The following is a 13,335-nucleotide window of genomic DNA, read 5'->3' as shown; positions in this document are numbered from 1 at the left end:
CACCATGCTATATACTGAATCAATTGTACCCTTGTTATTTTAAAATAAAATAAAATAAAAAATCGAAAAAAGCTACAATCACAATAAGAGGCAAATTATTACTTGGGTATATCTGATAAAATCGAAACAATATAAAAAAAATTAGCATAATTTGTTGTAAGAATGACACACATAGATCGAGAAATAATGCATAAGAAAAGGGCAACAGTAGACTAACAAACTAGACTACAAATGCCCAAACCGAAATACATATTTGTTGTGTTATGTTTTAACAGATTATATTAGAGTGGTTAAATTTGTTGATGGAATAATTTGACATGCTTAAACCGATCAAACAACTAGCACATGAACCATATAAACTGAAACCCTGTGGGGTGGAGAAATTTCTAGAAAAGCCCCAACCATAATTCTTTTTTTTTGTCAGTTCATTTCCTGCCAGAAATAAAAATTCCTCCTTAAAAAAATCTCTCATATTTCACTTTCATTCCCTCTATGACTCAACGTGTCCACGTGGAGCGATTCTGCTGGCTGCCACGTATTTCCCACGCCCCCTTTCAGTTTTCTTCTTCGTCTTCCCAAACAGAACCGTATATAATCTCTCACACCGTCATTCGATTTTTCTGCCGAAAGATTCGCTCCCTCTTATCCCGTCCGTTTCGCTCTCTCTCTCTCTCTCCATATCCCATTTGTAGCCCTCCCTCTCTCTCATTTTGGGTTTGGGTTCTCTAGCTTTCTGGGAATATCTTCCCCACGAAATAAAATGAATCCAAAACAATCCCAATCTTCCCCGCCCCATAATCCAATCTTCGTCCCCAATTTTCTCAATTGAACCCTAATTTCACCCAATTCCATTCTCAATCCTCCTAGAACGAGCCTCCTCGATTTTTAAACCCCCAATGACTCGGAACTCCTCGTTTGAATCGCCGCCGTCGACTCGGCCGTTACCTCGCGAGAAGCGCCGAGTCGGCGAAGTCGCCGGCGGCGCGGCAGCGGAGTGCGCAGCGGTGTGCTGCTGCTGTCCCTGCAGCGTGATGAATCTGCTGATACTGACGGTGTACAAGGTCCCAAAGGGGCTGTGCAGGAAGGCCTGGGCCAATACCAAGAAGAAGCGGCGGTGCGCTGCTCAGAAGAAGGGGCTGCTGCAGCCCAGGCCTAAAGGGCTCGCCGGCGGCGTCCTCTTCAGAGATGACATGGACGCCAATAGAGACGCCGACGACGGCGGCGATGAGAAGAAGAGCGACGCGGAATCGGAGGGCGCAGATTTGCTGGAGAAGGAGATGTGGGCCCGCTTTTACGGAGCTGGCTTTTGGAGAAGTGCTTCTCAGAGAGAATTATGATTAATGTCGTTCTTTGGGCTCTCATGTCGTTTCTTTGATGTCGTTTTTGGGTGTACATACAGTAATTGGAGATGTCGTTTTCGTGAGGCGGGATATTATGCTTCGGGAGAGATACGATTGGGTGATTGATTGGCCTAATTTGGTCTGTCAGTGTTTTGTAAATGAGTGAATCTGTAAAGTCGGCAGCATCAGGACCAAAGCAAAAAAAAGAATATAGTTTATGGTTTTTGAGTAGTAAAACCATTGGGTGTGATTCGTGAACGGTAGTTTTTGCTTGGTCTTCAATGAGTTTACACTGTTCACATATTTTAACCTAAAATATTACATAATATAATGTTAAACCTGGAAACCTGGTTAATAATTTATCCATGTTGTTTATAAGCAATATAGAGAAAACTCTTGCTATGAAAATATGTTTTGGATCCCCTTCTTTTATTTCGTGAATCAAGATATTTATTTGTTTTCGTTTGTTTTGAATCTTCATGTTCATTCGATTTTTTACTTTTGTTTAGTATTATGTAAGTGATTTGTAGTTCAAGCGGTTAAGAACAGTTATCTTTTAAATTTCTCTCCATATTGTAAGGCAAGATGAGTTAGGGTTTGGCTATGTTTAAGCACTCTTTGCTAGAGACGTCGTCAGAAAATTCTCTTATTTAAGAGAATACAATGGTAAAATGAAACAGCTAAACATATTCCTTTTTTAAAGAATAAAATTAATTAGTTTTCACAATAGTCTAGTGAAAGCAAGACCAACTTTGTCTATGTAAGGAATACAATATCTTTGCTCTTTTGCTTTACGATAGTAACCTAAAAAATGAGCAAATTGAAGGGGCATGTGTGTTATTGGGGAAGAATTCTCTGACAATCAAGTCAGTAAACTTGGTTGGCTAGTAACTTAGTGGAACTAAACACTATGGCTTAAAGCTTAAAGTATTCCGTACATTTGATTGTTCACGAAGAGGATATTTATAGTAGCACGTCTGAGAAAAATTTCAATAAGGATGTTTCCTGCCATGTGACAATCTATTTAAAAGATGGATGTGACCAAAATCTTTTTATGTGTTGAAAAAATATATATTTTTATAATTAAATTATACTGACACTCAACACTGTCATGTGAACTTACTTATTCATATTACCAAGAATAAGATAAAACCAATTAAGACATGTCTCTCATGGTCTTAGTCGACACATGAGACGTACGGAATAGGCAAGCTCCCTAACCTCCCGTTCGGTTAGAGCAACTCCAGCGATTAGCTGAGTCCAAGGCTAGGGGGAGAGAAAAAAAAAAAACTCAGTTCTAGCGAGAAGCCCAAGTCCTGGTTGGGAGTGGGACCAACGAAGACGGGTTGGCCCGAAGGCCAGTGTCGCCCGAGGGCTGATGACGTCATGCGCGATGTCAGCGTTGGTTTTTTTACCATTGGCGCGTGTAATGGTAAAAAAAATTTAAACTCGCGTATGCTGACGTTAGCCCTGTGCAAGCTCCAACAGGTAGAAGATAGGTGTCAAGCCCTGGGCGCTTCGATTTGCTTCTCCTCCTCCAATCCAACGGCTGACATTTTTTTGGCAATAAAATTATGAAAAAAAATCGAATTTTTTTTTTCTTCTATAAATACCCTTCACTTTCAACACCAATCCTCATACATTTTCTTCTACTTCTAATATTATTCACTTTTTACTCAACATTTTCCTCTCTTTCAAATTGTATTTTTATTTCTTATATTTATGACTTCTTCTATCGAAACCGGAGGGCCGTGGAGCACCATGGAAGATGTTTTCTTGTGTGAGGCTTGACTCCAAATTTGTCATTGTCCCGTGTCAGGCAATGAGATGAAATTTTTTCATATGTGGAAAAAAATTCATGCCGAATTTTGTGAAAAAATTCATGCCGAATTTTGTGAAAAAATTCCGGGGTCGACTCGTACAGAAATGACATTGTCTTGTAGGTGGAAAATTCTCAATAAAGATTTGGGAAAATGGAGGGAAGCCTTGGCAAAAGCGATGGACAACCATAGAAGCGGGAAAAATCTTAGTAACGAGGTAAGTATTTTGTTATTTTCGTTTTATTAAGTTTAATGTCCTAATATATATATATATATATATATATTTTAATGTTTATTGCATTTTCAATATTTTGTTAATATTTCTTGCATTTTCAATATTTTGTTAATATTTCTTGCATTTCCAATTGTTTCTTAATATTTCTTGCACTTCCAATATATTTGTAAGGTTACTTGCATTTTCATTATTTATTTTTTGTTACTTGCATATATAATATATTTTAAATATTTTCTTACATTTCCATTAATTTTTTTTAATAGATGATTCAAGCACAAATGTGGTTTGGTGCAATTGGGCAAGGCAAACAAAGTTTCAACCATCATGAATGTTGGGAGGTGGTGAAAAATTGCAAACGCTTCAGAATTATTCTCACAGGTCCCGCCGTTACGTTAAACGAGACGCCACTCTGTAAATCAATGACATCGGATTCACCTCTTGATTCCCCTATGAGTCAAGACTCACCCATTGAAAAGGAGCCGAGGCCCATTGGTCGAAAGGCTGCGAAGGCAAAGAAAGGGGATAATTTGAGCAGTAATACATCAAAAAATTTGGAGGAAATTGCAAGGCAGAGCACCATAAGAGTTGAAATGGAGTAGAAACGCCAAGAGAACGAGATGGCAATGAAAGCAGAATATGCACAAGAAAGGGAGTATTTGCGCAAAAAAGAGATGGACAAGACGGATTGGGAAACCATGGCGATGGATACAAGCCATATGTCCCCTGAAACAAAACAATTTTGGAAGATAGAACGAAGGGATATTATGGGAAGAAGACTTTTCCAGGATGATGGGCCTAACAACACGGATTGGTTAAATGATCAAAACCATTAAATTAGTTGGCATACCTTTTATGTATTTGTATTTTTCATGTTTTCTATTAAAGTTGTTGTAATTCATGTATTTTATTTTAGTAGTAGTAATTCTTAATGACTTGTATTGGCTTTCTTTATTTAATAAACAAAGCATTCAATAAAATACCTTTTTATTCAACATATTCCATACATCAAACAAAACATATTTAAAAGAAAAAACCACAACCAAAGCATAATAAAAATAAAAAAAACTACAAACAAGGCACAATAATAATAACAAACCACAACCAAACCATAATAAATAAAAAACAACACAACAAAACCATAACTAAATAAAACCCAACCAAAGCATCTATGCTCTATCATTCATCTTCATTGCCTTTCACCGCCCATAGATGCTCCATCAAGTCAAGTTGACGCCTTTCATGAATGTTGGGAGGTGGTGAAAAATTGCAAAGGCTTCAGAATTATTCTCACGGGTCCCGCCGTTACGTTAAACGAGACGCCACTCCGTGAATCAATGACATCAGATTCACCTCTCGATTCCCCTATGAGTCAAGACTCACCCATGGAAAAGGAGGCGAGGCCCATTGGCCGAAAGGCTGCGAAGGCAAAGATTTCATGAATATACAAAGATTGCATCTTTGTATATCGATATATCATACGGGTCATGAAACGACCATCCCTCACCAACGGATCCAGCTCAAACGGTTCTCCACTTGGCCCTATGGGCCTTTCATAAATTTGTGTCAAGGCCGTGTTCATGGGATCCAGTTCGTAGACCTCTGCAGCATCATAATCATACTCATCCTCGACAATCATATTATGGAGGATGATGCAAGTCATCATAATGCTTCTAAGGACCTCCTCATCAAACATACGGGCTGCACCTCGAATAATCAACCATCGAGCTTGAAGGATGCTAAAACACCTTTCGACATCTTTCCTGTATCTTTCTTGATAGGTAGCAAATAATTTTGCTTATGGGATTTGGGATTCAGAATGGTTTTGACAAATATGGTCCACCTCGGGTAGATGCCGTTAGCTAGATAATACCCCGTCTGGTAGACTGTATTGTTGACTTGATATGTGATATTGGGGCCTTGGCCTCTCAAAACATCGTTGAAGATCGGGGATCGATTGACCCAGCACGTTGAGGTCATTTTGGGATCCGGCAACTTCGAAGAAGGCATGCCAAACCCATGTGTCGAAGCCAGCAATGGCTTCAAGGATGATGCTTTTTTGGCCTTTTCTATTTCCGTAATCACCTTGCAAGGCAGTTGGGCAATTCTTCTATTGCCAGTGCATGCAGTCGACGTTACCAATCATTCCTGGAAATCCTCGAGCTTCGGCTTTTTATAGAAGCTATTGGAGGTCCCTGGGAGTAGGTATGCGCAGGTAGTCCCCAGTGTACAGAGTTTCAACTGCATCACAAAATCTTACCAAGGCCTCCAACGTAGTGGACTTCCCCATCTGGGCAATCTCATCCACCTGATCAGCAGATGCTCCATACGCCAACATTCGTATAAGAGCTGTAAGCTTTTGCTCCGGAAGAAGTCCCAAAACCCCAGCATCATCACACTTTTGAACAAAGTATGTATCATAATTGCAAATATCATGCATGACTTTATTGAACAAATGAGGTTGCATTCTAAATTGCCTTCGATAATCAACATCAGAGTACAAAGAAGTTGGGATAAAATAATCTTCCAAAAGATTTTTACCCCGAGACTGCCTATGTCTGTCCACATTCCGGCGACGGCCAACTTGTGAACCACGGCAGCGACCTTGGTTCTCTTCATCAAGCAAAGCCACTGCTATGACAACTTGTTCATCTTCTTCTCTCTGCAACATATTTCTTTCATCTGCTCTACGGTTTCTCTCATTTGTTTCTCTCTCTTGCCTCTCCAAGCATCTCCTAAAATCTTCCATTTGAGAATGGATATGAATTCTAAACTCTGAGAAATGAAAATATAGAAAGATATGGTGTGAGAAGTATGAGCTGAGACTCTGGTTTTGTAGAAAATTTTGGACAGATAGAGATGCCACGTGGCTTGATTTGATTGGATGAAAATCTTATCTGAAATTTGAAATTCATTAGAAATTTGCATTTTGAAATTTATATGAAATTTGCATTTTGAAATTTATATGAAATTTGAATTTTGAAATTCATCCGAAATTTGAACCCAAAAATCTTATCCGGAAATTTTATCCGATTATGAATAGTCTTGACACGTAGGAACCCGAAAATCTTATCCAAATTAATTATTGAGGTAAAAGAATTTGTGAAAAAAACAAAATAATGAATAGTAATTACCCTTTGCCATGGCAACGGGTAGAAACACACAATACTATTTGCAAGGGCAACCACTATTCACGTGAATATTGGCTACCCTAACTCCCCCCATTGCCATGACAAAGGACAAATGGGTGAAGTTGCTCTTAATGACATCGGTGGAGGCAAGCGTAGGGTAGATGTGGCATTGGAACCCTTTCCCATCCCTTTTAATATATTTATAGGGCATGAAAGAAGATGTAAAGGAAAATTTGACATAATTTCAGCTTATGGCCCCTTCCAGCACTAGTAAATGGTTGCCAAATTTCCATTCCAACATGCACTACACCAAAACACGTTATTGATACCAAAGTGCTAGTTGACCGCAAAAAGGAAAACAGAAAACGCTATAACAAAAAAAACACTGTGCACGGACATTAAAAATTGGAGTGGAAGCATGAAAAATTTCAATACCGTGATAACCCTCTTAACTCTCTCGCTCTTGCTCTCTGGCTATCTTGCACTCTGGCTCTCTGTCCATCTCTCTCGTTCCTAAAACGCTATGGAATATGAACCTTCAATAGCGTGTCAAAAGCGCTATCGTATATTTGAGACTACTATAGCGTCAGTTGACACAACGCTTTCTACAGCGCTATCGTAGCCTACTATAGCATTTTTGACATTCTATCTATAGGAAGTTGTGGTGTAGTGATGAATATATAGTAGTAAATTTGTACTATTTTATTGAAGATAAAAAAGATGTTGCATATCTTGTAGTTAATAGCTACTCAATAGGCCAAAATGGTTATATAATTAAACTTTGTGTTTCATGTTTTGGCTCACCCATACATTGAGTCATGGTTCCGCCCCCTAATGGAATGAGTTTTCCAAAGTCCATTCCTACATGGGAATGATTGTTGGAAATGTTGGGAAATGATCACTAGGAAATACCTTTTATTACCATTTTCATTTTGTTTGTGTAATAATAGGAATTAAAATTTAGGTTCTTGCAAAATCAAAATGGGAAATTTAATTAGCTTCAACATTAGCAATAATTACAACATAATTAAGCTATATATATAATTGACCCAAAAAAAAGCTATATACATATATATATATATATATATATAGTCCCCTTCTATTGAGGGATCCCTCAAATAATTTTATTTGAGGGACGCCCTTTAGGGTACCCTACAATTTTTTTCCCAATGATCCAAACCATCTATTTTTTAGGTCTTCATTCATAGATCATCGTTACAAAAAATTAGACAAATCGAAAACCGTTTCGACATCCAATTGTGTCTTACAAAATCAATGAACACGGTGCTTCAAGAAAATGCTAAAATTTCAATAACTTAATTGAGTGGTCAAATGATATCGGATTCAAGTGATTTTTTGTAGAGATAATCTTTGAATGAGTATCTACAAAATAGGCGGTTTGGATTAGTGAAATACAATCCGGAGTGGGACCTACAAGGGGTGTCTCTCAAATAAGCTTATTTGAGAGATCCCTCAATGGAAGTCCTCTGTATATATATATATATATACAGTCCCCTTCTATTGAGGGATCCCTCAAATAAAATTATTTGAGGAACGCCCTTTAGGGTACACTACAATTTTTTTCCCAATGATCCAAACCATCTATTTTTTAGGTCTTCATTCATAGATCACCCTTACAAAAAATTAGACAAATCAGAAACCGTTTCAACATCCAATTGTGTCTTACAAAATCAATGAACACGGTGCTTCAAGAAAATACTAAAATTTCAATAACTCAATTGAGTGGTCAAATGATATCCGATTCAAGTGATGTTTTGTAGAGATGATCTTTGAATGAGTATCTACAAAATAGATGGTTTGGATTAATGAAATACAATCCGGAGTGGGGCCTACAATAGATATTCCTCAAATAAGTTTATTTGAGGGATCCCTCACACACACAACACGGATACTAGGACTCGAACCCAGGATCTTGCCTGAGGGAGTAAATACTCAAAACCACTACACTAGTGAGTCCTTTGCTCCAATAATATACTTATTTGAAAAATAAAACACCAAAGAATAAAAATATATAAAAAGGCAAAAATGTATTTCTAATTTATAATGTGAGGAATGTGCTCACAATAAATTGCAATAAATATTGTCCCAAGTGCCCAACAAAGAAAATCCGAAGGGGCACAAATGTTTCAAGTTCCCCCTTCATGGAAATGAATTTCAAACCCACCCCCAATGCTCTAATATATGAACTAACAAGGAGTTTGAAATGAGTAATGTCTTCATTTTGGTTTCAGGGAAAATGAAACCTAAGGAGGAGGGAGGGTTTCATTTCCCTCCATCTTTTCTCATGTGTCAGAAAACTTTTTCCTATGCATGGACTCCCATTCTCAAGCCATTTTTCTCATAAATCAAACACACCTTAAGGCAGTGGCGGATCCAGGATTCAAAAGTTATGTAGGCGAAACTTACCTTAAAAACTCGACGGTATGAGTGAATTTTATTCATAAAAATAAAAAGATTCATCTAGTCAGGGGGGACGTAATGAGCCTTATCCTCAAATATGCATATCTATACATAAATAAAAGCTTAACTATAAAAAAAAAAAAAAAAGAAGTAAATGCAATGCAACACAAAAACTAAACTATTTTAATCTAAAACTGTACCATACGAGGCTTAGAAATCTTAAATTCCTCAATTATCTCTTCATTATCGATATTATTAGCAAACTCTCTTTCAATGTGGAGAATCATGCAATCAGCAAGGAATTCATCAGCTATGGTGCTCCGAAGTCTATTCTTAATAATTCTCATACATGAAAAAGCTCGTTTCATTGTTGCTATAGAAACAGGAAGAGTCAACACCAACTGAATCAACCTGTAAAGCAAATGGTAGTTTTCTGCCAAAGTTGTTTCCACCAATTGTTGACATAACTGAGGAAGAGTGGTGAGGTCCTTAAAGCAGGGAAGGCGATGCATATCATTTTGAAAATATATCAACTCAATTTCCAAAGCCTTTAAGTCACTTGGATTGAAATCAGCAGGATAGAATTTCTCAGCAAGTTTACATAGATGCCCAATATTGAATGATTTGAAGGAATTACGAGGATCCAATGTTGAGCTAAGAATAAGAAGTTCAACAGTTTGCTCTGGAAATCCGTCATTTAACTCCCTCAACATGCAATCTATCACATCATTAAATATATCACTGCGATAGTAATGCTCAACTGTAATAAAATCTTTTTGTTGACAAGAGCGACGTGTGCCCATCATATAACGAGAACTCATATCAGGAACATCAATACCATGTTGTTCACAAAATGATACCACACTCATGAATAAATCATCCCAGCCATGTGCCCTCATATCTTGGAACTGTGATTTTGTGTTTTCAACAAAGTTTAAAGCACTTACAATATCTTGAGTGTTTTTTTTTGAAACACTTGACAGAGAAAGTTGGTCAATCCCATAATTTTATCCATAAAAAGCAATGCAAACACAAACTTAAAAGACATCATAGCAATATAGTTACTCTCTGCATCACCACGAAATTGTTGGTTAGGTCCATGTTCAGTGATTTCCTGAAGAAGTAATTTAGTCTCTTGAAATAAACTCATTAAACTTGTAATAGAGGCAAAGTGAGATCCCCAACGAGTGGCTTCAGCTCGTTTCAAACTACGACCTTGATTTAGTCATCTACCTGTCTCTAGTTCCCCAGAATCCAACAACTCTTTGAGTTCAACTTTTCGAATTAAATTTAACTCATTACGGCGCTTAGCAAAAGTACGAACAAAATTCACAATGTTAGTCAACATTGAAAAAAATCTCCACACAACCTTCACATTTTTAGCCGCACCATTTAATGCTAATTGCAAGCGATGAGCAAAGCAATGCACATAATATGCATATGGACAATCTTGAAGAAACAATGCTTGTAATCCATTCCATGAACCACGCATATTACTAGCACCATCATACCTTTGGCCACGCATGTTTTCCACTAGAATGCCGTTATTATCAAGCACTTTGCATATCTCTTGTTTAAGAGTTAAGGCATTAGTGTCTACGACACTCACAATATCGAAAAAGTGTTCACGAATAAATCCATCACAATCAACAAATCTTAGAATAATAGCCATTTGTTCCTTACCTAATTCATCAAGTGATTCATCAACAAGAATACAATATTTGTTCTTCCAAAGTTCGGTACAAATTTTCTTCTTCACCTTGGTAGCAAAAATATGCAAGATTTGTTTTTGTATATCATGGGCAATATACTGAGCATTATGAGGAGCCTTATCTAGAACAACTTTCTCAACATCTATATTCATTATTGCAAAAGACTTTAAGATTTCAATGAAATTGCCCCGGTTAGATGAGTCAATGGATTCATCGTGACCTTGAAAAGCCAATGCTTGATTTGCTAGATACCGAATGCTCTCTATTATGGTTGTAAGTCGCAACCGATTGTCCATCACTTGTTGCTTTGATTGCTTATCTACCACATTTTCAATATGAAGAGATGGGTAGCTAACCCACTTTTGCATAGCAAGATGATGTGGAGAATTTAGCTTGCCTAGATGACTTTGAAATACACATTGATTACCACCAATTCTCTTCCAATTTTGAAATCCATGAATAGTAAAGGTTGAATGTGAATGATTCATGTCAAATAGGAAGCAAGGAAAACAAAATGCCAAATCTTTAGCAATTGAATACTCAAGCCAAGGGAATTTACCAAACCACAATTTATTAAATCGACGTAAGTCTCGCCCTTCTAATTGGCTTGGATAGTCTTCTAACTCCGGTTGACAAAGTCCTAAAACAATATAGGCTTTTCGCACATTATCTTGTTTATTCACCGAATATTGGCATATTTGACGACGTAATCCCGGATCACGCTCAAGATAATTGATATTAAAATCTTGACCACTATCAACTCTTTGGGTCTCAACTCTTTCAACTTGAGGCTCAACAATGGGAGAAGAGAGAAGATTTGGCTCCTAACAAATGGGAGATATTCTAGAAGACGATGACCCATCATTCTTTTTCTTAAAAAAAGAGAACACATTCTTTGTTTTCTTGGGGTTTCGATTGTGATCCGACATAATAAAAGATAACCTATTTAATCAAACATCCCAACAAAAAATCAAACAATTTCTCATAATAGCATCAATGAATTTAATCAAACATTAACATACCAACAACAAATCAAACATCTCAACAATGCCAACATCAAATCAAACATCTCAACAAAATTCTTAAAATCAAAGACCTAATTAATTTCAACAAAATTCTCAAATTATATCTCATTCCTAATTAAACCCTAGAAAACTCAATTTCAAATTAAAATTAAAACTAAGATGCATACATTTATTTTAGGAATAACCCAATAGAAGAAGATAATTAAAGAGAAGAGATTAAGAAGAGTACTTGTTTCCTTGTATATGAGAAGAGAATGGGCTGTCCACGATTGCACAGCTTGACCATTGCACAGCCAAGACTGTTGAGTTGAGAAGAAGCTGCCGACTCTGTCTGGAATTGCACAACCACTATTTGGTTGCTTATAAATTATATTCCCCCTCTTGTTAAAATCTGACTGGGCCATTCCATAACATGGGCTGGTTATAATTTTTTCTCTTTTTTTTAAAAGTTTGAGTGGGCTTTAGAACATTTGGTGTGGGTTTTACATGGGCTGGGTAGGCAAGGGTTTATACCATCACATGTAATAGGTAGCAATTACTTTGCTTATATATAGTTTTTTTTTTTTTAGTGAACATTTTTTGGGTAGGCTGCCCTGGCTGTAGGACCGCCACTGCCCTAAGGTTATATTCGACTAAGTCAAAAGGCAATTCATGAACTATAATCACAAGCAATTACATTACAAGGAATTCTCCAACCCTAAATTTTCTCTATCACTAGACTCTCTCACTAGTGGTAGTAGAAACTTTATGCAGCATTTGTACTCCTTTGTATTTAAGAATCCTCTTGAACTTCTGGAAATGGTAAACAATTTTGTTGTCTCTTAATTATTCCAGGATCCTTTTGTTCTCACCTACCTCCTTGCTTATCTAGTAGTGACACATTGAAGGAATTATAATGGTAATGAATATTTCCTTTAATACATTGTTTTTGCACAATACTTATTCATATATACACAAAGTAAGAGCTTTAGTACGACAATTACACAATGGAAATCCCAAGATAATAGTGATGACTATAAATCATGATGGATGAAACCTATTAGGGCTACAACAATGAACATGTGTTACTAGAAAAGTTGACTACATTTTGAGGTTTAGATGATTATTTAAATTGTTGGAAGAGTTGTCTTTCCTTACACGCCCTCACAAGATGGTGCCTCCATTAGAGACACCAATCTTAGAACATAGAAACTGAAACGGTTCGCGCTTTGTTTAGGCATCAACAAGTTGATCGATCAGCAACAATGACGTGAGAGACATATAGTAAGCCATGAGCAACTCGATCTTTTAACCAAGTGAAAATCAATGTCTACATGAAGTTTGGAGTGAAAGAAAATAAACATTACCTTTATGTCAATGTTAATGTCAATATCATCATAGATGATGAAAGTACCAATATTACTTTCGAGACTTAAGAACCCAGTGTGGTTATAGTGACAAGACCTGACCTAAATTTCACTTTGGAATCCGAGCTGAACTCTGTGTATGTCTGACACATGGCGAATGCCGGGCACAAATGACTAAATTGCCCTTCTAACTAGAAACCAATTATTCTATTAGCTAGACTTCTGCCGAAAATTCGGTAAAGTTTCCGTTGTAATTTGCTCGTTTCCCAAAAGTTTCCACCTGTCAACAAACATATTTATATATATAT

The 13,335-nt window shown here is 37.0% G+C and overlaps 2 protein-coding genes across 2 annotated transcripts; one reads left to right on the top strand and one right to left on the bottom strand.

The window, feature by feature from the left end:
• LOC109949454 lies at positions 595–1,764 on the top strand. The gene has a single exon (XM_020565033.1). The coding sequence runs from the start codon at positions 897–899 to the stop codon at positions 1,335–1,337; it is 441 nt and encodes a 146-aa protein (XP_020420622.1). The 5' UTR covers positions 595–896; the 3' UTR covers positions 1,338–1,764.
• On the bottom strand, positions 10,170–11,024 carry LOC18774166 (zinc finger MYM-type protein 1). The gene has a single exon (XM_020565696.1). It carries the CDS (start codon positions 11,022–11,024, stop codon positions 10,170–10,172), a length of 855 nt encoding a protein of 284 aa, XP_020421285.1.

The sequence above is a fragment of the Prunus persica genome, chromosome G6 (genome assembly GCF_000346465.2).
Source record: "Prunus persica cultivar Lovell chromosome G6, Prunus_persica_NCBIv2, whole genome shotgun sequence".
Classification (NCBI taxonomy): domain Eukaryota; kingdom Viridiplantae; phylum Streptophyta; class Magnoliopsida; order Rosales; family Rosaceae; genus Prunus; species Prunus persica.
The sequence above is the reverse complement of the archived record's forward strand: the minus strand, read 5'-3'. Positions and strand labels throughout refer to the sequence as shown.

Coding starts and splice junctions, on each gene's coding strand:
- LOC109949454 (XM_020565033.1), top strand. CDS start 897: ATGACTCGGAACTCCTCGTTTGAATCGCCGCCGTCGACTCGGCCGTTA.
- LOC18774166 (XM_020565696.1), bottom strand. CDS start 11,024: ATGCAAAAGTGGGTTAGCTACCCATCTCTTCATATTGAAAATGTGGTA.